Below are 26,298 nucleotides of genomic sequence, written 5' to 3' on the forward strand. Positions count from 1 at the left end.
TGACATAGATAGAATAGAAGTACATGTAAAATCCAATGAGTAAAAGGATTTGGACATTTTTTCCAGTGCATCAGAGTCTGGAGTTACGTTTGTGGTGGCTGTTCTCAGGATGGATTCCAAGTGTCGGTCAGTTAAAGCGGTTCTGGTTTTTGTTGGTGTTTGTAGGTCGAGCTAAACACTGTTAGCATCTCATGTGCTGTCCGCCGCAGGTTGACAAACATCGCTAATCAACAATGATATTGTCTTCTCTGAAAAACAAAACAGTAACTCGGCGTATCAGACATACTTTAGTGAAAAAATATTTTGTCGTCCCGTCCTTATTAAACACTCGGCACTCGTTGTCCCCTTTCCACTCTTTACAGAAAATGAAAAAGTGATATTAAGCAACTTGTGTTGCTTAATATCACTTTTTCATGAAGCAACACAAGTTGCTTAATATCAAGTTCGGCAGGCCGGATTAAAAAGCCTAATGGGCCGTTTATGGCCCGCGGGCCGTAGTTTGCCCATGTCTGGTCAAGAACTAGTTTTTGTTTTGGACCATCAAGACTTCCTGTGTGTGTGTGTGTGTGTGTGTGTGTGTGTGTGTGTGTGAGAGAGCGGCGACGGCACTGTGGAGTCGCCTACCCCGACAGCCAGCGTGCAGGAGTTGTGACAAGATATTTCCATTAGCCGCCGTGACCTCCACCCTCCTCCTGCTCCCTGAAGAACACACACACACACACACACACACACACACACACACACACACACACACACACACACATACGAACACACTTCCCACTGTGCACCTCGAGTACCAGCTCTCAATGGTGAAGGCAACACATCTCCCCGCTACCTCTCACACACACAAACATCACACACACGCACACACACACACACACACATTGGCGTGTACCGGCCTGCATTAACACACTCGGCTGGGCTTGTTGCTGTGCAGCAAAGACATGGGACATCAGGAGGGGGGGGTTGGAGGACCTCTTTGACCCTGGCAACCAAACCCGGTCCTCGCTTTGCCCTTTTGCCGGGTCAAAGGGGGCGGAGCCTGCGCCGGCTAGCGCTGCCAGGTGCTGCGTTTACGTATTTGTTTTCTTTCTTTTTTTTTTTTTTTTAATCTTTTTTTATTTTTCTGACCTTCCACATCCTAGGCTTCGGTGACATTCGGATCAAGTCCCCCTCCTCCTCCCACATCACCGCGCCGGCGATAATGCCAAGCATGTCGAATCACTTTAGTGTCAAAATACAGACAGTCCTCCCTCTCTCTCTCTCTCTTTCTCCCTCTTTCTCTCTCTCTCTCTCTCAAACCTCTCCGACTGTCTGACTTTTCTCTCTTCGATGCGTCTCTTCCTCCGGGACAGAGGGTGGGTCGAGGGGACACGGCGGCGGACGATCGCTAGCTACTGTTGCCCTTCAAATTCCCGCAGACGAGGACAGGAGCAACTGACCATAGCGGAAGGACGGGCTGTTCACACACACACACACACACACACACACATACAGACACACACACACACTAAAAAGGACATCCAAGCTCCCTAAACACCTATTTAACACACAGTCCAGTGGACCAAGACTAAATCGGACACGTAAACGTCTGCCGTGACCTTATGTGTTTTTTTTTTTTTGTTTTTTTTTTCTTTACTCAGCGCGTCATTGGACACCCGCGGACGCGTCGAGCGACAACCTGACGCATCGATGTCCGTCACCGCCGCTTGCCGAACCGCGACATGCGGAAGCAGCTGGAAAGAAAAACGCGGGATAAATCATTGAGCTAAAACGTCGGGCCTCGTGTCGTCCAGATGTTTTTTTCTGGCGCAGATTTCAGGAAAACGCGTTGTTTCTACGCTCATCGCTTCATGAGCGGCGGTTTGTTTGACGACAGTCTCCTACCGGGTGTGATTTATCTTCAGACTCTGCATGCTGATTCGGAGCGCGAGCTAGCTCCCCTGCAAACGCGACGCAAATCGGGCGTCTCCATGTTCTACCCGTGTCTCCAGGTTCCTCCCGTGGTGCAAAAACATGCAGGAGGTTCATTGGAGACACTAAATGGTGCAGATGTGAGAATGACTGCGTGTTTATAAGGTGTGTGAATGTTTGCGTGATTGCGTGTCACGTGACGTGAAGGAGAGAGCGAATAGCTGGACATGTATGTGCAGATATTAAATAAATGCTTCATCTCCACAGGGGGGCGCAGAGGCTGTCTCAGATAAGATAAGATAAGATAAGATAAGATAAACTTTATTGATCCCCATTGGGGAAATTCCTTTGTCACAGCAGCGCAACAGTTATCATGTCAAAAAGAAATAGGAATTTAAATATAAATAGAGAGACAGAAGATAGCAAGACAATAAAGAGACAACAGGGAGAACAACAACATCAGGGATAAGACAGTAAGGGTGAAAAAAACTAAATGACAATATAAATAGAGTGACGATAGCAATGAGAGGAATAAAATAAATAGACAAAAAAAGGCAGAATGCATGCAGGCTGTGACCAATAAAGATAAGAGTTTGGACGTGAATGGGTGAGGCGGGGAGGTCGTGGTCGCACAGATGCTCAGAGCTACGCGCCGTCCGGGGATTAATACCGCTGCCGCTAAACTTAAATTTTAAACTTTCCCTCCCCGGCTTTGAGAAGCCGAGCCGCTTCGAGATTCACGCGCGACTCCGACGCCGCTAACATGACAATGAGTGTTGTAGTAGTAGTAGTAGTAGTAGTAGTAGTAGCGGCGGGGAAGCGACCACTTCCTGTCCCTGGTGTCTCTGGCTGACCGCCCTCACTCCACCCCCTCCTCCTCCGTCGCTTCTCTAGATTTGAGCTGTAAAAAAAATGAGATAGCATTTCACTGTGATTGTGCTGCCGGGGGGGGATTATAGGCTCAGGGAGTTATCAAAGGCTTAGTCGCTCTGATTTCTAGTGACCGGCCATGGAGGGCTGCCATCGCCCAGCGCCAGGGAGGTGGTGGTGGTCGGGGGGGGCAGGGGGGACGGGGGGAATCCCTCCTGGCAGAGCGGATCCACCACGTAACACCGGAGGGGAGGGCGGGGAAAGAAAAACAAAAAAAAAAAAAAAACACCTGGATTCTGGAGAACGGTGCGGCCCGTAGCGCCCGGAGGTTGGTCGGCCTCCGTCCCGACGCCCCCCTCCGGGGTAAAACTCCCGGGGAAGTAAAGAAAACAGCCGAGATTAGCCGCCGCCTGAGATGAATCACGCTAATTGGGGAGTTTGGGAGTTAAAATAACCGGCGCTGATGAACGGCGGGGCGGAGGGTAATCGGCATGCTCGGCGTCCTCTGGCCCCCTCTGGCTTCTGACCTAGCAGGAAGCAGCCGGAGCTGGAGGATGGCGGCGGCGGCGAGGCGGGGGGGGGGGGGGTTGACTCCGGTCGTCCAATTAGAGCGCGGGGAGGACGGAGCACGCCGGGGCTAACGAGCTCCCTTTCCGTGACCCTCCTCACCTCTCCAGGACCCCGCGATGGGAAATACGAGGAGCCGGGAGCCACATTGACTTCATGCATCCTCCCCTCCTCCCCAGCCTCTCTTTAGCCTCCTTTGTCCCCCCCCGCCTCCCGTCTCCAACCCTGCTGCGTGACCACAAGGTCTGCAAACACATGCCCGAGGCCCGCCGCACGGCTGTTTTCTTATTTGACCGAGAAAAAAAAAAAAAAAAAAAAAAAAAAAGAAAATAAAAACAATGCACGCTCACGCGAGCGCGCATTCCTCCGGTTTTATTCCGGCCCTTTCGGTCGCGGAAGGGGCGGCTCTTTTTTCCGAGCGCTACGAATAGCAAACTCGCGACTGGCGGCGAGATAATTTCCGAGGCGCTGCAATGACAGGGCTGCCGCGGACGCTAATGTGCCGTGTCTTTGCGCAGAGTTTCCATGCTATCGGCGCCGGGGAGGGAGGGGAAAAGGGAAGCCCTCGAGGGGATTTAAGGGGGCGGGACCCCTGGCAGGTATGGGGGGGTGCGTTTCCAGCGTAGCATTCAGCTAGGCTGACGAAACAAAAAGTGTGTGTGTGTGTGTGTGGAGTGAAGAAGGGGGGAGGTGGGCGGTAATAATCATCTACACCCCCCCTTTTCTCTGCAGGCAGAATTGGTCCTGTCAGTTGGACCCTCCAAACAGGGACCATATGTGAGCTCAGTCCTGGCAATCAGACTGCATTGTGAAGCAGGCGGCTGAGTTCATCAGGAAAAAATTAGCCCGCCGCTCCGCAGGCCTCTCTCCCATTGGCCAGTCACGCGGCCCGCTCCGTTTGAGGGCACCCCAGACATTCCTGCGGATAATCTTTTCCATTCCTCTGCTCAGCTCGATGAGGACAGACCAAATCAGAGCACAAGGCCCGCATTGTGAGAGCTTTCAAAAAGCCCTGTTTTCAATGTCGTCCCTCTTCTGCCGCTCTGCCTCTCTCACCTCATACGCCGTCGAATCCAAAAAGGAAAATGACTCCTTATTCTCATAAAAAAAAAAAAAAAAAGAGAGAAAAAAAAATGCTTTTTTTTGAAATGATCCTGCAGAAGAAGGAGGGGGAAGGAAAAAAAAAAAAAAAAAAAGCAGTATGTTTCTCACGGTCCCCCTTTTTCCAGTAAGAGTTTGTTTTTGAAAAGCCCAAACAATGTAAAACCACTGAAACTGGAGCCAGGCCACATCAGTGCGCCGCCCCGGGAGTTCAGCAGATCCTCGCGAATACGACTCGCCGAGGCTTCCCAGAAAACCTCGCCGCCCCGGTCACCGCCGCGCGGCTTGTCATTGCGGCCGAAGCCGTAGAGGAAAAAAAAAAACAACAAAAAATCTGGAGGAGAATCACTCGATGCGGGGGCGCGCGGCGGATTTATAGCAACACGTTCCCTAATTAGAACCCGAGGATTATTACAGGGTCCGCAAACTCCGGAGAGGCGCTCCGAGATCGTCCCTGGGCTCTGACGTAGACTAAATAAACCCGGTGAAACAGCCACAACACCAAGAAGGGGGTGGATTTGACATATTACGCCGAGCCGACACCTCCGATCCGCACGCCGGTGATGCGTACCATCTCACGGCAGGCCGCGGCGGAGAGAGGAGGCCGCTATCAATCAAAATGGCTGCGCAACACACACACACACACACACACACACACACACACACACAGGCCGGGGTGAGGTCGTCGTAGGAAGCGCTCACCCGCGGCCGCCGTGCCGAGGCTTGCCCGTGAAAAATGAGCCGCATGTGAAAGCAAGGCGAGCGGGAGATGGTGTGTGTGTGTGCGAGTGTGTGTGTGTGTGTGTGTGTGTGTGTGTGTGTGTGGCTCCCTCACATGGCCTACCCACTGAGACCATCTTTACACAAATGCAGTTTAACGTCCACTTGAGTTTACGACGGGGGTTTTTCATTCAGCGAAGGCAGCGGCGGGTTCTGGTCCCGCTATGAACTCCGGAACAGATCTTTGGTACAAAACACACACACACACACACACACACACATGTCCTGCAAAACCAGTTTTGAGATTACACAACCCCTGACCGAGACGCTTCGCCATACATGCCGGTAGCTTTAGTCAAACAAAAGGAAGCAGAAAAATAAATGAGTAAATAGGAGGTAAATGGTGCAAACGGCGCTGCAGGGAGGAAACCAGGATGAGGAGCTGATTGATGGCTCAAACTGAAAGATGGGACTGAAATACCGTCGTTTCCCGGCTTTTAGACGCCGGTGTTTTTCCACTCGCTTTGAAGAATGCGGCTTAAACAGCGATGCGGTAAATTTATGGATTTTTTTGGGGGGGGGGCGAATGAGCTTCACGCGGCTAAAACATTTAGCCTCGTCACATCGGACCGACGAAATGACGTGAAATCCCGACGCCGTTCGATTCCGACAGCGAAGAAGACGTCTGTAATAGTTTTAGTGCGCAGGAGGAAGACCGAGATAGCGATCAGCTGCAGTCGGACAAAGCGGGGATTGAAAATGGATGGATGGACTTTTCCTCGTGTTATTAATGATTAAACTTTTTTTGTTAGCCGTATTACAGGAGCTCTTTGGAAAAGCCTTTCCAGTACGTATTTGTGGATGTTACCGGTATGGATTTAATTAAAAATTAAAAGTAGATATCTCATGTTATAGCACGACACCTGCGACTTATAGACAAGTGCAGGACATATATGTGCACATATATTTATTTTGTTATTTTTAGCCGGTGCGGCTTATATACAGGTGCGCTCAATAGTCTGGAAAGTACATTACATCCATAGCGGTAACATCCAAAAATACGTACTGGAAATACTTTTTTCCCCAAACGGTTCCTGTAACACTGCTGATGAAAAGATGAATAATAAAAAAACACAAAGAAAAGTCCATCCATCCATGTTCAATCCCTGCTCCGTCTTACTCCGGCTATCTTGGTTTTCCTCCTGCACGCTAAAAATCAGAATTTCACGCTTGTTTCATCGGTCCGATGTGACGAAGCTAAATGTTTTGGCGGCGTGAAGCTCGTTAGCCTTCCAGAAACATCCATAAATTAACCACATGGTTGTTTAAGCTGCAGTTTTCAAAGCAAATGGTAAAAGTAGCGGCTTATAGTACGGAAATGATGGTGATTAAAAGTTTGAAAAAAGATGTTTCTGTGTAAATATCTCATGTAACAACACAGACACCTGCGGCTTATAGACAAGTGCAGCCTATATATGTATATGTATATTTACATATATTTATTTAGTTGTTTTTAGCCGGTGCGGCTTATATTCAGGCGCGCTCAATTGTCCAGAAATGACGGTATTTGTACTTCTTAAAAGAATATAAAAGCACAATTCATATTCATTATTTTTCTGCGCTGATATTTCATCCATCTGTTCATTTTTAATAGCGCTCGCCATGCATCCAGGCTGGAAGGCCACATATACACACTTTCACTCACTCGTCCACACAAACATGAATTTGTCCCCTCATTCCGGCATCCTATAAGGACTGAACTAATGTTCAACCTTTCATTGACATTTCTTGAATTCATCGAACCTTCTGGCTCTTGTTTTGAAAAACGACTGTTTCCGCCTCTCTTTACCGCCATCGGCTACCACAAGCTAGCCCTTGGAAAAATAATCCGAAAACAAAAGACGACAGAGTGCTTTTTCGGGAGGAAACAAGCAAACGTGGAAAGAAAGCTGAAACATCAAGATTCCTGCCTAAGTTACGGGTTCATCGTTACATTTCAATGCATGAAACCGGTACAAAAAAAGTTGGGGACGCATTTTCATTCACGCCACTGGGCAATTTGGGGTCTACGGCAACTTTTTGGGACCAGATTTAATTTTCAGGGACAAAAACAAGTCTCTTTTTTCTGTTTCTAAACCGACAGCTTTAACAGAACGTGACTTGTTTCTGATTTCCCCGTCTGTTTCAGAGCACCGAACGTCACGAAGCAGCCCGAGCGGTACATCGGTCGTTCCCACCGTGAACGAGGGCTAAACGATTCCTCGGAAGTGTTTCCTCCGAAATCCGATTCGACTTTCAACACCCGGATTTGAACAGATGTGGGAGATGTTCACGTGGGCCGGACCCCGCATGACAGGCGGCCGCCTGATGAATGAGCGAGCGAGCGCTAACCACATGCTACGCACAAAGAAACCCCGTCACCGCCATTCATTAGAAGGGACGGCTCTGTGGAAAAACATACGCCGGCGTCCGTGTCGGCCGGCGAGAGGCGTCCTGAGGGGGGAGGGGGCGTGATCTCCGAGGACCTTCTCCGGGTCTCCACATGCAAAAATGCCATTAATCACAGAAAACCAGACTGAGCGCTGTCACCAAAAGAGAAAAAAAAAAGAAAGAAATAGGAATCCCGCCACGCCTCTGACCCGCGGCGACGGGTTACGCGCCAGAATCTGCAGAAAACGAATCGCCGGACGGAGCGCGACTTCCTTCCACGCCCGCCGCCGTCCCGGAACAGGAAGTGGCATCAGAAGCGGTCGATGCTACGACGCGAGCGAGGAACCCGGGGTTACCTGAGGAGAGGCGGCGCTGATGGAGGGGACACATGCCGCTGAAGCAAGAGCAGGCCTCGTTGGAACGTCCTCGCTGCATGGGTGGAGCCAGCGAGCACTGGGGCTTCAGGAACCCTGGAACGACACCGGGAGAATCCGTAAGCGTGAGTTTGCCTCGGAGGGGTCTTTGTTCGAGGATCGCGGGGTTTTTCGCCGACCCCGCCGACCCCCTCGCATTTGCGGCTCCGCGGCCGAGCGGACCCTCGGTTCACTGCTCGCCGGAGCGTCTCGGAGGTGAACGCCGCCCCGCGGGACGCCCCTTCAAGTCGGCCCGGATCGGCGCGAGGGAGGATGGGGGTCGGCAGAAGATGTCAAATTAGGCCGAGGTGCCTGGAGGGGCTTCTCACTGTCTGCCTGCGCGGTCACTTGGGTCACTTTCTGCAAGGAATGCATTATCCACACAATGGGGTGTCTGAGGAGGCCAAGCCTCTTCCGACCCCCGGCTTCCCCAGGAGATCACATGTCCTGGCAAAGAATCATCACTTATTTCTTAAACACAGGTGAGATGTTCTCCTCAGAACCACGAAGCGTCTGTTCGTCTCCGGATGATACCGAACCCAGAACTCCCCCAGGTCGCCGCAACCAGACAGGAGAACGTGAAGAACCCATTCTAAAACCTGAAGGAGAACATGGAGAACCCATCCTAAAACCTGAAGGAGAACATGAAGACCCCATCCTAAAACCTGAAGGAGGACATGGAAAACCCATCCTGAGACCTGAAGGAGAACATGAAGAACCCATCCTGAGACCTGAAGGAGAACATGAAGACCCCATCCTAAAACCTGAAGGAGAACATGAAGACCCCATCCTAAAACCTGAAGGAGAACATGAAGACCCCATCCTAAAACCTGAAGGAGGACATGAAGAACCCATCCTGAGACTTGAAGGAGAACATGAAGACCCCATCCTAAAACCTGAAGGAGAACATGAAGACCCCATCCTAAAACCTGAAGGAGAACATGAAGACCCCATCCTAAAACCTGAAGGAGAACATGAAGAACCCATCCTAAAACCTGAAGGAGAACATGAAGAACCCATCCTGAGACCTGAAGGAGAACATGAAGAACCCATCTTAAAACCTGAAGGAGAACATGGAGACCCCATCCTGAGACCTGAGACCTTCTACCCGACCACCTTGTCTGGTTGCATCGAATGTTTTTTCGTTCCCGTTGCGGTGCCATCCTGGAGACCGACGCAGTAGCATCGCCGTCATCGTTGCCCTTCTTTTAATCACTTCTACCTCTTAGGTGACCTTTTTAAAATCCGTCCTCATCCCTCAAAAAAAAAAGAATTTCCAGAGGCACCACCGCCTCTTTATCTCCTTTTCCCACCTCCGTCCCGGCCAGGAGGACGCGCACCTCTCAGATCTTCGCGTTATTCAAGGACCTTTAGATTCTCCGATCGAGCGGGCGAGTCTATCAAAGCCCCGGTCGTCTTTTTATTTTCCTCGGTCTGAAAAAAACACAGCAAGATCTCAGAGAATGACATTTAAAGCAGCCGATAGGATATTGAATTAGCTCCTCGTGATGAAGCTCTCCGAGAATCCGATCTTTTTTTTTTTTTTTTTACGGCGAGCGTCTTCCAATTGTCGATACGTAAGCGAAGGGTTCGGGTTCGAGCCGCTCTCGAAAACTTTGATTAATAATAGGGATGAGTCCGGGGGACGGGGTCGGCGTCGGTCATCCCGCATTCTCCTGCGTCGGGATTTAAAGAAGACCGACAGCGGGGTGGCGGGGGGTTTCCGCCGTCTCCCTGCGTTTAATCAAATGCCGCATTGAACTTTTACTTCACCGGAAAATGTCTTTTGACTTGTTTTCTATTGGCCGATAACTTTCAGATCAGCTTTCGTCGCCACGGTGCCAAGAAAAGAGCGAGGCGGCATTTTCGCCGAGGGCCGCCTCGGCACGATGGAACGATAAGAGTGTAAAATTAATGTAAAATAAATGTAACTACTCCTTGGTTTTAAATTCAAAATGTTACTTATGGATTTGAATAAATGAAAAGAAATGAAGCTCGCTCTCACTGCTGCAGTGTTTCGATGAACACGTTCTGCCGCCATCGTATTTAGCTTTCTATTCTTGGACGATTTGTTGTTTTTCTAGACGGCTAACTTTAGCATTCTTAGCTCTGCTTTTGGTGTCAAAGTGCCGATGTGGATTGTACTCTTTGAGAACTGCTTCATAACACAAAAGACATACCGCTTTTTCTCCTCGAAACACAAACACGTATCGGCCTTCCCGTCTTTCTTGAAACTACCTTCCATCACCATCAACTTCGCTCTTCCGGGACATTGAGAGATCATTCGTATTACTCAGTTCCACTTGTTGGAGATGGCGTTGATGTGGATACACTGCGATCTGGGGACGCCGTCACTTCACGGGGAACATGATCGGCATGAATTGTGGGAAATGTATGCGTTTGACTTTTATTCTTTTATTCACAAACGATGCGGCCGTTTCTACATGAGATGCGAGCGAGTGAATGGTTGGACGTCCTGTGATGGATCTGGGGTGAACTCTGCCTCTTGGCCAATCACAGCTGGGATAGGATCCAGCCCCGCCACCATTCATTCAACGAATGACTGAATGAATATAACAGACTACAAAGTGTACACTACAAAGCACACGGTGAGTCCGATATGACTCGTTTTCTTTTTTGACAATAATGTGATTAGATTACAGTTAACTTGGTCGTCAAGGAACAAAAAGGAAGCTCAGCGCTGTGTGGATGCTAGCTTCCACTGTAATGGTTCTGAAGTTAGCTGGGTTTCAACCACGGTTAGAACTTGTCTTGAGTGCGGTTGGAAGGACATGGACTCAATCTGGAAGAGTGCCTTCGGAGAGCTGTGAGAACCACCGCTCCGTGTTGCACACTCGCGAATACTTTCGAGCCGTAACGGCGTTTTAAGTAAGAAAACCGCCCAACCAAAACCTGAAAAGGTTCAGGCATGTGGTATGAAATAAGATCTCCAGCCCATGATAATTCAAGGTGAATCATCTCTCTTTTCGGAGTGGAAGAAGTCCACCCCGAAAAACACACATCCTGCTCCGACGAGATGATTCACAGAGTGAATTATGGCTCCAACGAAGGGTTAAAGTGGTTAACTACGGCGAAAGGTAAAGAGCTCGGAGCGGGGTCAAGGGTAAACCGGGGATAAGAACCAGAATTCACCTTAAAGCAACTCGAGAAGTGAGCGGATAAATTTTAGAAGCTGCCAAGAAGGTCGGAATCCGTGTGCCTGACTGGCACCTTCTGGACAACTGAGAGGGATAATGCTCATAGCGGAGGCATGTTTTGTTTTTGAGCGACGGCGCCTTTGACAGCTGCGGGCCACTTTTATGCTTTTACAAGCCCCAGAAGTATGCGCACGTTCACCCCGATGCCTGTCGTAAATCACTGTCGGCGCAGGGCGTTCCTCGCCGCGGCCTGGAAGTGAAGGATGCGAGCGCGTCGCCGGCCCGGGCACGTAGGCGCGAGGCTTCCGTCGGGTTCTCACGAAATCGACTCCGCATTCGTCCTCCTCTTCCTCCGGTACCGACTTCGGTGCAAAGATGAAGCCGTCGGTTTGATGAAAAGATAAAGACGCAGCGGGTGAATCGGACGGTTTAACGCCCGTGGCTACGGGCCAATCGGCGATCCTTGGCGGGGATCGGGTGGTGCGTCGTGGGTCGATGGGTGGGGTCGGGGTTTTCCTCATTAAACGTGGCCTGCAAATTAAACCGCAAGCCGTTTTTAAAGGCCTGGTGCTAATGAAGGCGAGCCTTGGAGATGCTCCACTAATGAAGGAGGCCAATGAGAGAAGGGATTGATGACAAGGTCCTAATGAAATGGAGGTGTGTAAATTTGTTATGATAACTAAAAACACGCCGATAAGGGCAGCGCCAAAGAATTTTCATTAACAGGCGGCTCGTTTATCACGGACACGTCGAGGCGGAAAGACGCCCCCGGACTTTTTACAAGATCCCACGAACCGGGGTCTTTTCAGTGAGATCCGGAGGAGTCTTTACAAGGCCTTAAGGTATAGCGGCCGGGGCTCACTTTAAGAGTCACGATTGTTCCCTTCTTCCCGCGTTGCCGGGGCGATCAAGCCCAAGGTCAAAGTGCACTGGGCCCTTAATGTTTCTCTCAGGTGCAATAAAAAAAAAAAAAAAAAAAAAAGGAAGCGCCTTTCCCACATTGGACATCAGGGGGTGAAGAGATCCTGGTAGAGCGTGGAAGGACGGGTGGAGGAGTCATCAATCACCACAGCTACCGCCGTGAATGTCATTCACCTTGAGGGGATTTCAACGGCCGCATGGGAACACGGTCGGCTGCGGCCCTGAAGCAACGGGTGCGCGTTCCTCAATCGGGATCGCCAACCTCAGACTTGCCTGACCAGCTTAGGCTACGTGATTCGAGGGTTCGTTTATGCCAAACGGTTAATACGGGTAGTCGTTCCGTTGGTCCACAGTCTCCACTTCCTGTAAGTTCTCGGCTAGCTTGCGTATTTGTAGCCAAACAAGCGCAAAGGCAGCAGTACCACCAGAGGTCATGTTGGGTAGCGTCGCCGGTATGCTCAAACCCAACCGGTGAAAAGGATCAGAAAATTATTCTCTGTCCACTTGATGCAACATATTCAACACATTGACATCTAGTGTCTTTTTTGGTGTCTAATATGGAGCTCGGTACACTCTGCGGCTATGCTAACTAAGAAAGGAAAATAAAAACCGCCAATGTGGCTGCCGACAGAAGAAAACCGACCGATTCCTCTTAGCAGCTCTGGGAGCGGAAATAGCCACTCGATGAGCTACGTGTCCACACCGTTCCTCAACGACCCAAAGAGCAGTTTATGGCTTTTTTCGGTTTCTAAGCATACGGGCCAATCAGACGTGCCGACAAGGGGTGCGTTTTCCTTCCATGAAAATCACCCAATCAATAATACGAGCCAAAATTACGAACCACGAAGGCAGCCTGCTGGGGACATATAATCCTGTCAGGTCTGACACTCCGGAGTTATTACTGTAATCGCATGCAGAAGCAAAATCTGACAAATTACAAGCCCCGGCATCCGGCGCCCATCCGCCGCCACGGTACCACCGCAAGTCAGGTTGGACGGTGTTGGGCGGTATGCTCAAACCCAACCACTGAAAAGGATCAGAGAAAGGTACTCCATCCATTTGCTGCAACGTATTCAAGACATTGACGTCTACCGCCCTCTCTGATGGCTGATACGGAACTCCGCATCGTCCACTCGGATGTTTCGCTTAGCATCCATGGCAACATGAAGCACGCACGGGAACCCCGTTTGAGTGGACTGTTCAATCGCCGCCTAAATTAGGCAACGTGATATATGAAGCATGTTTTTAAAAAACGAGAGGAAACTGGTGGAACCTGAATCTGAACATAATATCAATGCGTGTCTGCTTTTATTTTGAAATCCCTGTTGTGCTTCCTTTTCCCCGTGACAAGAGAGCATTGATGTGAAGGTGAAACAGCACATTCTAGTCCCAGGTTACCGTGCTGGGAACAAATGCAGGAGCGCAACTGTGTTAGCATAGCGGCTAACACCCGAATTTGAATCGGGTACGTGTTCTTCCATACATGGAGGATCTTGTGCGGGTGAAAAAAAAGCTTCGAACGTCTCCGCTCGTCCTCCGGTGCCTGCATAAACCTATATTCGTTGCAAATGGATCTTTAATAAAACAGTGATAAAGATCCTTGGTTCCTACATGGGCGCCTCCGCGCATCGCGTCCGGCAATATGGAAAGCGTCAGTCAAACGGCTGTTTCATAATTCGATCACGGGCGAGCTTTGATTCACCGGCTCAGACGTGGTTTCCACGTCTCCGCCTGTGATTTTCTGTTTCGTATAATCTAATATGTGGGAGGTTTGAGTTCATTTGAAAAAGTTTAAAATAACCCTGTTAAGGAGGAAACTGTGAACTGATCGCGTGGCTGAATAATATGTATCACACCGGCTAATCTAATGCGTATTTTCAGCCTAATCATGGCGATATCTGGGGTTTTTATGACGGTTTTGTGACATTCTGCGGCAGTTTAATAACGTTTTCACAAACGCCTGACACTTCATAACACTCAGGTCTTTGCTTCTCCCTGGAGACATTTAATCCCAAGCAATGCCGTCTCATTATGGTGCCAATTAACACCCAGACAAATCTAATGGATCGTCCCTTCCCTCTTCAGCGGAGGAGTTAAAAGGACAATTAAGGCGACCTGTCGGCCGCTCGCGAAAAACACCTCCAGGAGCTGAAGCCGTCGACGGAGGGAAAAACTACCGGGAATCCCATCCGGAGATGATCTGCTCCGTCAGCAGCCTGTCTCTCAGGATCCATCACAATAACAAAAACTAAGCTTACCGTATAGAAATCACTGGAGGGAATGAAGTGTATACGGGAACCAGACTTGTATGCTTGACGTATAAGGAGAGCACCTTTTGATTTGTCCTTGAAGTTGTGAGCAAATTCCATCGTACGCTGGGCAGTGAGAGATCGAGGTTGCGGCCTGTGTGATGTAGATCTTAAGAACACCATTCTTAAACAAACCAACCAAGAAGAAGAAGAGGAAGAACACAGGGGACAACATGGACAACGATTGACAACAAGTGTTTTTATCTTCTCCCTGCACTGCTTTGCCATGTGAAGAACTGTTAGCCGTTAGCTTACTTGCTACTTGTTACGAGCTACTTATAGTGGCCAAAATGTTGACGTTCCTCTGCGAGCCCTGGAAACCCCTCTGAGGCTTCCAGATAATGGTGTAAGAGCTTCGTAAGCTCAACTGTCACCGGTTATGTCCATTTTTTCGCACGTTGCACGAAAACCACCACAAGAAGTATGAATGGCTTATGAGTCCACCAATCACCAAGCAACTACGTCATGAGTTCCCGTGGGACCGTAAAAAGACCCGGCAGGAGCTGAAATGGTTCTAGGAGCTTGCAGGTCCATGTTCCTGTGCTGTCCGATTGCACCAAGAAATTCACGGTTCCTGAAGAGATTCCTCCGAACTACAAAAAGTTCTCGAGAAACCGAGAAAAAAAAAAAAAAACGCAAGGGGAAGCGGAATCTCGAATCCGTTTTCCGGCAACACGTTGGACTCCACATAACCTTGAATTCTGCCCCGTCTGGAATAAAATCCAGGGCGACGCCGCTCGCCCCGACGGGGATCGGAATAAGTCTATTAGGAGAATATCTGCAGAGGCAGGGACACGTGAAGGCCTTGGCTGGAGGACACCATCGTCGGCTTCAGCCACAACAAACGTCGTCGGTCGCGGGGAAACATGAGAGCAGAGGCTGCTGCTATGAGTTAACCCCCACCCTAGTCCCCTAAAAAGAAAAAAAAAAAAAGACCAAAAGCGTTGGACAGAAATTTCGTTTCTTGGGTCGTGAGTCACAAAACCAACAGCTGTCCGGGTCTGGTCTGGTCATAAAAACTTAACTAGACAGCTTTATTGAATGACTTATTAAGCGTCTGTGTTTTCTGCGAGACCTAAACTGGGGCACTTTGGAAATGAACAAGAGCACCTTTCTGTTACGGCTGTTTCTGAGAGAAAAAAAAAAGTCTTTCTATGTCGTCTGAAAACCAGCCCCGCACTTTCACATTCTGGGGATAATGAAAGTGGCAGTTGGCCGGGCGTGGCGTTCGAAGGCAGCCATCTGCAGAGACGCTGCGGCCTTGGAAGCAGAAGGACTCTTGATTCTTCTTCTTCTTTCGGCTTTTCCCGTCAGGTGTCGCCACAGCGAGTCAACTTTCTCCATCTAACCCTATTCTCTGGATCCTCCTCTCTCACACCAACTACCTTCATTTCCTCTCTCACTACGTCCATAAATCTTCTCTTTGGTCTTCCTCCAGACCTCTTGCCTGGCAGCTTCACCTTCAGCAACCTTCTACCCAGATCTTCACCATGGTTTGGACATAAACACTCCTTTGTTCATGTCCAAAACATCTCAATCATCACTTTGTCTCGGTCATACATGTCCTGCACCCCTGTGACAGATTCTTCTTCTCCTTTGGGCTTTTCCCTTCAGGTGTCGCCACAGCGAATCAACCTTCTCCATCTAACCCTATTCTCCGGATCCTCCTCTTTCACACCAGCTACCTTCATATCCTCTCTCACTACGTCCATAAACCTTCTCTTTGGTCTTCCTCCAGACCTCTTGCCTGGCAGCTCCAGTTCCAGCATCCGTCTACCAATATATTCACTATCCCTTCTCTGTACATGACCGAACCATCTCAGTCTGGCTTCTCTGACCTTCTCTCCAAAACATCTAACATGTGCTGTTCCTCTGATAGACTCATTCCTGATCCTCTCCATCCTGGTCACTCCCAAAGAGAAGCTCAACATCTCCATCTCTGCAACCTCTCGTTCTGCCTGCTGTCTTTTGGTCATTGGAACGGTTTCTAGTCCAAACATCATCGCTGGTCTCACCACTGTCTTGTACACCTTTCCTTTTATTCTGGCTGATGTTCTTCTATCTCTTGGTACCCCTGACACTTTTCTCCACCCATTCCAACCTGCTTGGACCATCTCTTCACCTCTTTTCCGCACTCTCCGTTGCTCTGGACTGTTGACCCTGAGTACCTGAAATCCTCCAGCTTCTTGATCTCCACTCCCTGTAGCCTCCCTGTAGCCTTCAGAAGGACTCTTGATACTCCGCAAAAATTGGAGCTGAATGGATGAATGAATGAAGTAGAAGTATTCTTTGCCTGTCGTATTCTTTATGTAGACTGTTAGCATAGCATAGGAAACGCCTAATTGCCCCAAGACGGGAACATTTGGATCCCTGATGACGTTCATCTTGAGAAAGCAACGCTTTTATTGTCACATACAGTTAGACACTGAGCACAGCATCTGCATTTGAGCCTTCCTGGATGAACCATGAGCAGAAGGCAGCGAAGGAACAGTTTCAGCGTCTTGCTCAACAGATCGGGCTACTTTCGCCACCTCCCGGAGGACGCTTTGGCTTCTCCGATCAGAAGGTTCCTGTCCAGATAAATGAAAACAGGTCGACCCCGGAGAGCCGGACGGGCAGATGATCTGGCATTCAAGATGGGTTTCTGCGAAAGGGGAAGGCCACGCGGTAGCGAGGTTCCGGCCGAGGAGACGACACCGCGGCGGCCCCCCGCGATAATTTATAGCAGGCATTTGTCTCACTTGCCGCGACACGACGAAGCCGAAGGCGGGCCATTGGCGAGCCGCCGCAGACAGCAAGGGGGGGATGGGGAGGGAAGGGAAACTAAAAGAGTGTGGTAAATGAGGTTAGAGGGGAAGAAACAAAGGAGATGGTTCAAAGTCTGCTTGAGCATGTCAAAACCTTTCTCCAGGGCAACTAGCGGTGGAGGAGGAGCGAGGGGGCAAAGGGCCTCAGCGCACTGCAGCCCAACTGCACGAGTCGCCGCCCGGGCAAACGTCTCTAATCGAATTTGTGTGATTGGACTCCGAAGGGAAGGGAAAAAAAAAAACTGCAAGGGCATGAGAGGCTTCTTTCACCCTGGAGAGGACACAAAGGAGAATATTAAAAAAAATGGACTAACCCTCCACTCATCTTTACAGTAGCTGTTCACATGATGGAGTATCTTCCTACCCCGGCGGCCCTTGGCACAGCACTCGCTTGCCCTTTCTCAGCTGTAAAATATAACCGGCGGAGAAAGAGAGATAAAACATTGTTTTATGTACTTCCGCTAATGGATTCTGAATGGATATTTGTCCGGCGTGCTCTGGGATTCACCCCGGCGCCGCTCCGACCGCGCATCAAAACTGCTAATTTCAGCCCTGATTAATGACCGCAATTGGATACGGTTCAGGTCCGGGTCCGCGGCCCCGGGATCCCCCCGCCGCCGCCGCCGCCGCCCCGAACCCACCCGTGATTGGAGCTGACGTTTTCGAGGTGATCAAAGCGAATGACCTCCGGCGGTCGATGTTGAAAGAAGGCCGGGTTCCGCGGCAGCGACGTTAATATTCCGCGTGCGTGTTGAAGGACAGTTCTAGCAGTTCGCGGGTTCTCCGAGGGGAGGAGGTGCGCTAGCTTTAGCGACCGACGCCTCGCCGGCCCAGAAGGTCCCGGAACAGGCTTCCTGTTAGCTTGCTAAATTGACTCCGCGCGGCCTCGTTCTTGCCCTACGGGGGAGCCGCCGCCTCTCCCGTTAACCCCCCGCCTGGTCGCCACTTTCTCTCCGGTCCGGTACATCTTGAAATCACGGAGCGAGGATGTAAACATCTACAAAACACTCAAGGACGGAACACAAAGCCTCGCCAATGTACTGCGTCGTTCCCGCTCAGAACAACACGTTCTACAAGCTCCGGTCCAATCAAGGTTGGCGCGTTTTCAAAAATCCCGCATCGGTTTAATAAAAGCCGCCGTCGGAATGATGGCGGTGCCACAATCTATTTCACGCTTCTCCTCGACCCCGAGCTCGGAGCCGGCCAAGCCGCCGGCGGGTTCCGTCCGGACGCCGGCGGTGGGAAGGAGGAGGAGGAGGAGGGCGGTGGAAAAGGGAGCCTCTTTGTCAACAGGGAGGGTAAAATCGATCGGGCCGCTTCAAGGACTCGGAACGGCGGCGAGAAGGTGCGATGTTTCCACGAGTCGGGATAAAACATACCCTGCTCGAGAAAAAGAAACAAATTCGAGTCCAGCGTGGATGTTCTCGACCGTCAGCGGGCGAGAAGAATACGTGTCGGACACTGTTTTTGTAAATGTGCCGGATGGAACCGTGTGGAACCTCCCACAATACCAGAACATCGGTGGCGCAACGGTAGACGTTCATTAAATTTTTCGTGATACAAACAACAGACGGACATACGAGTCTGTCAAATAGAGACATGACCTCTATGGACCTTCTGGATCTTATTTTGAAAAAAAAACTCTTTCCATCCTCCCCTTTTTACTGCTCAACGAAATCTGTCGCACAATTCACACATCGGCTACCACAAGCTGGCCCTTGATAAAAAAATGAGCTTGAAACAAAAGTCGCCGGAAAGCTTTTTCAGGAGGAAATGAGAAACCCATGAGACAGCAGAAGCCTCGCAGATTGCCAGCGAAAAGAAAGCTGTACTTAATAGACAATATCAGGATTCCTATCGATCGATCAATATATATATATATTGCCTAATATAACATCAGTCATTTGCAGGTGTCATGCCCTCACTCCGTTTTCTATTTTTGAATCCTTGTTGATGTCACTCCTTTCACATCCTGTTTATTTTTCATATCGTTATTGTGTTTTTTCATTCTGTTGTTTTCTTTTCACCATGTTGTTGTTCGTTTTGCTGTCTATTTTTTGTGGCTATCTTTTAATTGTCTCTGTCATTTATATGTATATAAATAACATAAACAAATATATATATATATGAAATATATAAAAATATAAATATAAAATATGAATATATATGTATACATATTTATTGAAATTGCCATTGTTATCTTTCTATCTCTGTTAGTCCTGAAGACCTTAAGACACTTTATAGTCTTTATAGTCCGTTTATACAATTTTCGACTATTATTTATCATTGTTATGTTTTTCTTGTAACTCTAGCACAACAATTTCCTTCAGGATAAATAAAGTTGTTCTTATTCTTATTATTCTTATTGTTGCCCTAATGTGACATAAGAGTTTCCCCTATGTGGATTAATAAAGTATTATCCTGATCCTTTAAAGTGTAATGGTCGTATTCAGATTCAATACAGTGAACTGACATTTGTGAAAACATTTTGGTGCATTAAACTGGTTCCTGGTACAAAGAGGGTTGGTGGACGCCTCACTGGGGTCTCCAGTGAACCACCTGCATGTGAAGGAACCGGAGGAACGTAAAGTCTGCCGGAATCGAACCGGGGATCTTCTCGCTGCGCGAGTCATCGCAACGGGACGGCGCCCTACGTGACTTATCTAATCGCGGATGTAAATCCGCATCTGTGGAGCGGCCGGACCTGGACGAATACGGAAACTCTGAAAATGAAAATGCGAACAACCTGTGCTGAATCCGGTGAAATCATGGAGGGCGGATTAAGGGTTTTTTTTTCCCCCCTAAAACATGTGGATTAAAGCGTGCTCTCTGAACTGAAATGGCCCTTTAAATTGAAGCCATTAAATATGAACGGGGGATTAAAACCCCGTATAGATGCTTCCAGCCTGACCAGGGTGGAGCTCCATTAGCGAATGGAAACACCAGAGACTCAGTATTAGTATCAGAAACTGCTCTTTCTCGTTGGTCAAACGTTGCAACGTCAATTGTTCAATTCGCACGTTCATGTCGTGATTCAAGACTGAAAAAAAAACACTAAAAATGACTGTATCACCGTTTACATTATAGTCGTTTTGTTTTGGTCGGTTTCTCCCTCCCGAAACGGCGTCCGAGAAGCAACGCCGTCGTTTGTCGGACGCCGTCCTTGGAATACAACGGATACAAGGACACGGGAGATATTTAAAATGAGCGCTAAAGGCTTAAATGCAAGGGCTTTAGCAAGCACATTGTTGTTATTATTATTATTATTATTTTTCTTTTAATCTAGATCGCGCTTGGGGAGCTTACAGGTACAAAGATGCACCCTTGTCCGAAAACAAAACATTTAGAAGAAAATTTAAATAATTGATCTCCAACGGCAACCACAGACGATTGTTTTTTTTTCCTTTCCCCATGTTGCCGATGATTTTTTTTTATATTTGAAATTATCGTTGAAATTTGTTTATTTGGCTCATTATACGCGTGTGTGTACAAACACACACATACTAGAGATGCACTTTAATTTGTTGCATTGTTTTACAATGACAATAAAGCTTTTTTTTACACACACACACACACACACACACACACACATATATATATAACATTCATATATTATATATATATATAGAGGTATAAGTATAGATAGATTGCTAGTCATATATCATATATAGTCATATATATATAGATATAAATACATAACTAATGTATACATATAGAGCAAGTCACTTATAGCTTCATAAATATGTAGGTATAGAGAGATACAATAGGTCATAAGTTTTCTATACACATATAAAAATATGTACACATAAAATGTAGACAAGTAGACAGACTGCGGTTTTGTTTATAAAATACATAAATCTAAATGCATAATATAAATATATAGATCTGTTAGATACAATTACATATAGTATATATAGTTCATTGTAAGATATATGGTCATAAGCGGTTGCACATACGTATTTTATGTATCACACACACACGCACACACACACACACACACACACACACACACACTCAGGAAGATCATTTGACTTCAGCCCTTATACATGCAGGGAGATGCTACAGCGCTAAACAAGTAGCCGGTAAACAATTTGATCCCGCGCCCCGGTGGGCCGCCTTTTCCAAACGGCGCCAGTAAAACGTCTTGTCGCATCCCGAGTGGAGCTGAGTGATTTCACGGCAGAGGTTTTTTGCTTATTATTCTAAAGCTCCGGGGACGTGACACGCTCTTGAGGAACCTGAGAGGAGACGGAGTCCTTCACCGGGAGACTACAGCTGCTTTTACGGGCAGGATGTGAATTTATATCTACGATATGAGCACAGTAGGTAAAACGAGGAGGCTCGTATCACTAAACAATTATGCATATCACTGTTCCAAACAATATTCAGGCTTCAGATATACTGATGGCACTTTTAAGATTTTAGATTTTTTTTTTCCATCTCCTCATCATCGCCGCACAACTTGCACTATAGGAATGTAGCATTAGCAGTTAGCCAAATCTTAGCGTTAGCATGTTTGTCCAATGCAGTTTCAAAGGAACTATTCTGAAACCTAAAACATCTTGCTATGTATATATATATATATAACTAAAATTCAAATCTTTATAAAAATGATCAACCTGTTAACTACAGTGCAATAATAAAATTAGCAGGAATTACTGACACCACCAGCAAAGACGATAATCTCAGCAAGTTGAGTGTGTGTGTGTGTGTGTGTGTGTGTGTGTGTGTACCAGAGGTTATATTGTGTAAGAAACTTCAAAAAAGAAATGAATTTAATGGAAAGCACCAAGAACCACCGCGCAGTGATTAGCTCAGTGAACTAAAATTGTTTTTGAGTTATTAGAACAATGACAGTAATTAATAGCATCACTATAATTAAAAATCATGACATGAATATGAATAAAAATGTGTATAATTATCATTATTATTAGTGATGATAATAAAATAAATAATGATAATAATCAGAAACAAACAAAAATAAATATATCAATAATTACTTATAAAAAATATTATAAAATTATTATAAAAAATATCATATAAAAATATTATTAATAATAATACTAATAATGAAAATAATAATTTGCAATAGTTTAAGAAAATTAATATTAATTTGTTTTAATTAAATTGCAAATAAGAAGACCCGAAATATATAAATCTGAGGCCGAACTCATCCAGATCGCACCGCCCTGGCTATGCGGCCTGCATACTCTTTTTTTTTTTCCTCTCCACGCACATTAGCATCTCGCGAGATCAGCACCGCGGACTCTGACGCGCCGTCCGAGGAGACGCAGCCGTGTGAAAGAAAGCGAGAAACCCGAGAAAGCAAATCTCTACATGAGTCCTCTGAGTGCCGTTGAAGGGAAACAGAAACAACACGACCCGCTAGGAGAGAAACTTGACCTTCCTCAACGTGATGTGATGTTGCAACGCTGCCTGATGATTGAACCCATGGCTTCGGTGATGACCGTGTCACGCCGCTAATACGTCGACAATCACGCCCCGGCCCCGAGTCACCCCCTATATATTCAGTACATAACACGTATGATTAGTTTTTCTGATGACATGCAGCAGCGGGAGGGGGAGGAAAAAAAAAAAAAACAGAAATGCAGACGGTAGCGAGTGCAAGGGCGAAGTCAGCAAACAGGAGGATGGAGGGGAACGAACACTTAGGAGGCAAGTGTGAGAAAGAGAAAGAGCCGGAAGGGGAAGGAAACAGAGAGAGAGACAGTCGGAGGGAGGCTGACGAAAACTAGGTCAAGTCACATGACTGGGATCGACTGCAGAGGGATTAAATATCCGACAGCATGTGGTCATTTACACAACAAATGTAGATTTCGTTTTATGAATTATTTCTCTTCCGCAGGGGGGAGGAAGGGGGCATGCTATGCTACAACGCAGTTACAGCATAGCTCGCTTTTTTTTTTTTTTTCCTTTCCTTCTTCCAGCCAGCGCTTAAAAAAAAAAAAAAAAAAGAATCTTATAAAAGCCCCCTCGGAGACCAGAAACAAAGCGGGAGCATGAAAATGATCATAACAGGAACGAGCACGGCTCCGGTGTCGGACAGCTCCGTTGTGACAGGCTAATAGTCGCAACATGCGCTGTCTATTATGGCGTGTAAAAAGCTGAAGACCATTTGATGTCACTTAATTTCAAGATGTTCTTTCTGATGGAAGCTCTGCGCAATAATGCAGAACATATATTTCCAATCGTGACATCAGATGATATCGACATAGCGCTAGCATTTCTTTGCGCTTCCTTTCCGTTTGCATGGCACAACGTATCACACTTAGCTCCAAAGTCTGAACTCTTCCCAGTTAACTAGTTCCCACACAAAATTTGTTGAAACGTTGCTAATCGTGTACTTTGGAGTGATGGAACAAGACCTTCCTCATAAATTTATGGGAGGTGGCAACGTAAGCAGAAACGCCGGAAGTCAAGGGCGTTGTAAACCAAGGACCGTCTGTGCTTGAAAGTTTTTCGTGCTTAAGGGCCAAAGAGATCAGATCTCATGATCATGCGGTGCTAACACCGCTAACCGCGGCTCATGGGTGTTGGGATTTCACATGAATTTGCCCCCGTTGATTTTGTACCACCCAGGAGATTGAGATCTTTTCTGCGTTTTAATCCGAAAACTCCGGAGAGAACTGGGTCGCTCAAACTGTGAGCGACCCATGGTCGGCGCGGCGCAGGCGCTAACGGCCTGACACCACCGAGACGCGTCGCGTTGATCGGGTTAGCAGTGCTCGGTGTCACGCAAATAAAAATAATTCAAATGAAAACACCCGGGGCCATTTTCTGCTGGAAAATGGCCTTAAATCTCACATCTCCCATCAAGGCAACAGGTCCATCACGCCGCTGGAACTGCATCCTAGCTGAATGCTTGCTGACCTTTCCTGACTGTTCCTGTAACAGATATTGGGGCTTTGACTGTTGAGGTTTAGTCGTGCAGACCGGTCTGCTGCGGTAAGCTGTTCTTGAGCTGCTTCGGCAGTGCATTATTGGCTTGTTGAGGTCTGTAGCTTGCTAGTAGCAGTCTGTTGTGAAGGTCAGTACAACCTGAAGTTGGTTCACTACACTCACAGAAATGCATTCCCAGACAAAGTGTTAAAAAAAAGTATTGTTTGTTGGCCTTCTTTTCATTTGGAGGCCATTAGCTAGCTAACGGCAGACACCAATAGAAGGCAGCAGAACCTTGCAGGACTTCTGCTGTGGGTTTAAAACGGTTCTACTGCAGGTTTTCTGTCCGCTGTGGTGCCAAACGGTAGTTAATCGCAGGCAGACATTTGTCCTAAAGATCTGTCCAGGTTCAGAAGAGGGCAGATAAGTGTCCTGTTGAGGTCTGTAGCTCGCTAGTAGCATTCTGTTGTGACGGGAAGCTCCACCTGAAGTTGGTCCACTACACTCTCAGAAATACATTCCAGGAAGAGGCATTTAAAACAAGTACTGTTTGTTGCCATTCTTCTAATTTGGAGGCTATTCGCAAGCTAACGGCAGACATCAATCTGCCCAAAACAATTTGTGGAAGGCAGCAGAACCTTGCAGGGCTTCTGCCATTGGCTAAGATTCTGCTGCAGGTTCTCCCTCTACAGACAGAAGTTTGTTCTAAAGTCAGAGGTTGCTTGCAGAGGTTCCATCGTGGATCAGTGGTTGGCAGGGTTCTGCTGTTCTGCCTGAGCCTGCAGCAGGTTGTTAATCTGCATCAGTCTGGAGCGGCCCGGTAAAGGACTCGGTCCAGTTCACCGGCAGAACTTCATTCTTTCCACACACTGATACTTTTTGCCAAGTTTGCGGCTCCATTGCTGCGCGACCGTCTCTCAAACGTCAACAAAACCGCGGTGCAGCCTGCAGATCGCGATTCGACACCAGATGACCTTCAGTGTCGGTTGTGCCATCATCATCCTGCCCTGAACCCACCCCACACACACACACACACACACACACACACTACCCATCACTCCATTTAAAGAGGAAACAACTGACTAGCTGGCCATCACGCCGAGGACTGCAGGCTAAACAGCTCATGAGTTCAGTCAATCCCCTGCAACCCAGACTGCGGTATATCAATCAGTCATTCGCATCTGTGGTCAGCTGAGTGTGTGTGTGTGTGTGTGTGTGTGTGTGTGTGTGTGAGACAGAGAGGGTTGGATACTGAACAGAAAATCTGTCACTGGATAATCCTCAACAAGTGAACTCGAACGGGAGATCCCCCACCTCACCCCCTCTGGATCCCAGACAATCAATGTGATGTAATGCTGCTGACGACTCGGCCCGACACGTGACCGCGCTCTCTAAACACTTTGACCCCCGCGGGCTTTCGGGGCGTCACGCGGCCCGCCGCCGTGCATTCGGTTTCTGTCTCAAGAGCGCGGATAAACCGGGAGGCTGCACAATGCAATGCGGTGAAAGGCTCACAAACTCGCAGGAAAAAAAAAAAAATAAGAGAAGAGAGTTCATTAAATATTTAGCAGGCCTGAATTTGGCAGCACAGTGAAGGAACGGCAGGCTGCGCCAGCTATTATCAGGATTTTCTCCAAGAAACGCGAGGTAAATCAAAAGGTGTAAGTCTTTGTTTATCCTCTGTCTCGCTTCAACCGGGTTGCGTGGGTTTTTAATGAAAACATGAAGTAAGAGATTTACAAGCGGGCTGAACTTTCCGCCGTCATGCTCTGAAAAATCACGCCGCACGTTCAATCCCAGAAGACTCTTGTCACCTGTGAGAATTCATTCATTCATCCGTTCATTGGAGCAGGGAGGTACAGTCAGGGGAGGCAGGAGAGGCCGTGCCTCATTTGCCAATCTTGGAGAGAAAAAAAAAAAGGGAATCGGAATTTTAACCGGTGACTTTTCATTGAACTTTACCGCTTTTGGATTGTTTTTGATTCAAAATGGCTGGATTTTCACGTTTACTGTTCAAATACCGAGAAGACAAATGCGGCGAGGCCACGGACCGCTGAGACTCGACAATGACGGCTGACTGACTGCTTGCTCGGCACTAAAATGATGTCACTCTTAAAATCTTCAAACGCTTTTGCTATATGAACTCCAGTTCCAATGTACAGTGTTTTTTTGGCAACAACTGTATGAG

The 26,298-nt window shown here is 47.8% G+C and overlaps 1 protein-coding gene across 2 annotated transcripts in view; it reads right to left on the minus strand.

Moving 5' to 3' along the window:
* rxraa (retinoid X receptor, alpha a) overlaps positions 1-26,298 on the minus strand; it is a 108,943-nt gene that overhangs the window by 72,155 nt on the left and 10,490 nt on the right. For both annotated transcript variants that reach the window (XM_086170908.1, XM_086170907.1), the window contains exon 2: positions 7,959-8,072. In XM_086170908.1, the coding sequence (XP_086027034.1) occupies positions 7,959-8,072 (114 nt within the window). The remainder of the gene's footprint in view (positions 1-7,958; positions 8,073-26,298) is intronic.

Source organism: Fistularia commersonii, chromosome 23, assembly GCF_037954325.1.
Source record: "Fistularia commersonii isolate RoL2024-O1a breed Wild chromosome 23, RoL_Fcom_v1.0, whole genome shotgun sequence".
NCBI classification, from domain to species: Eukaryota; Metazoa; Chordata; class Actinopteri; order Syngnathiformes; family Fistulariidae; genus Fistularia; species Fistularia commersonii.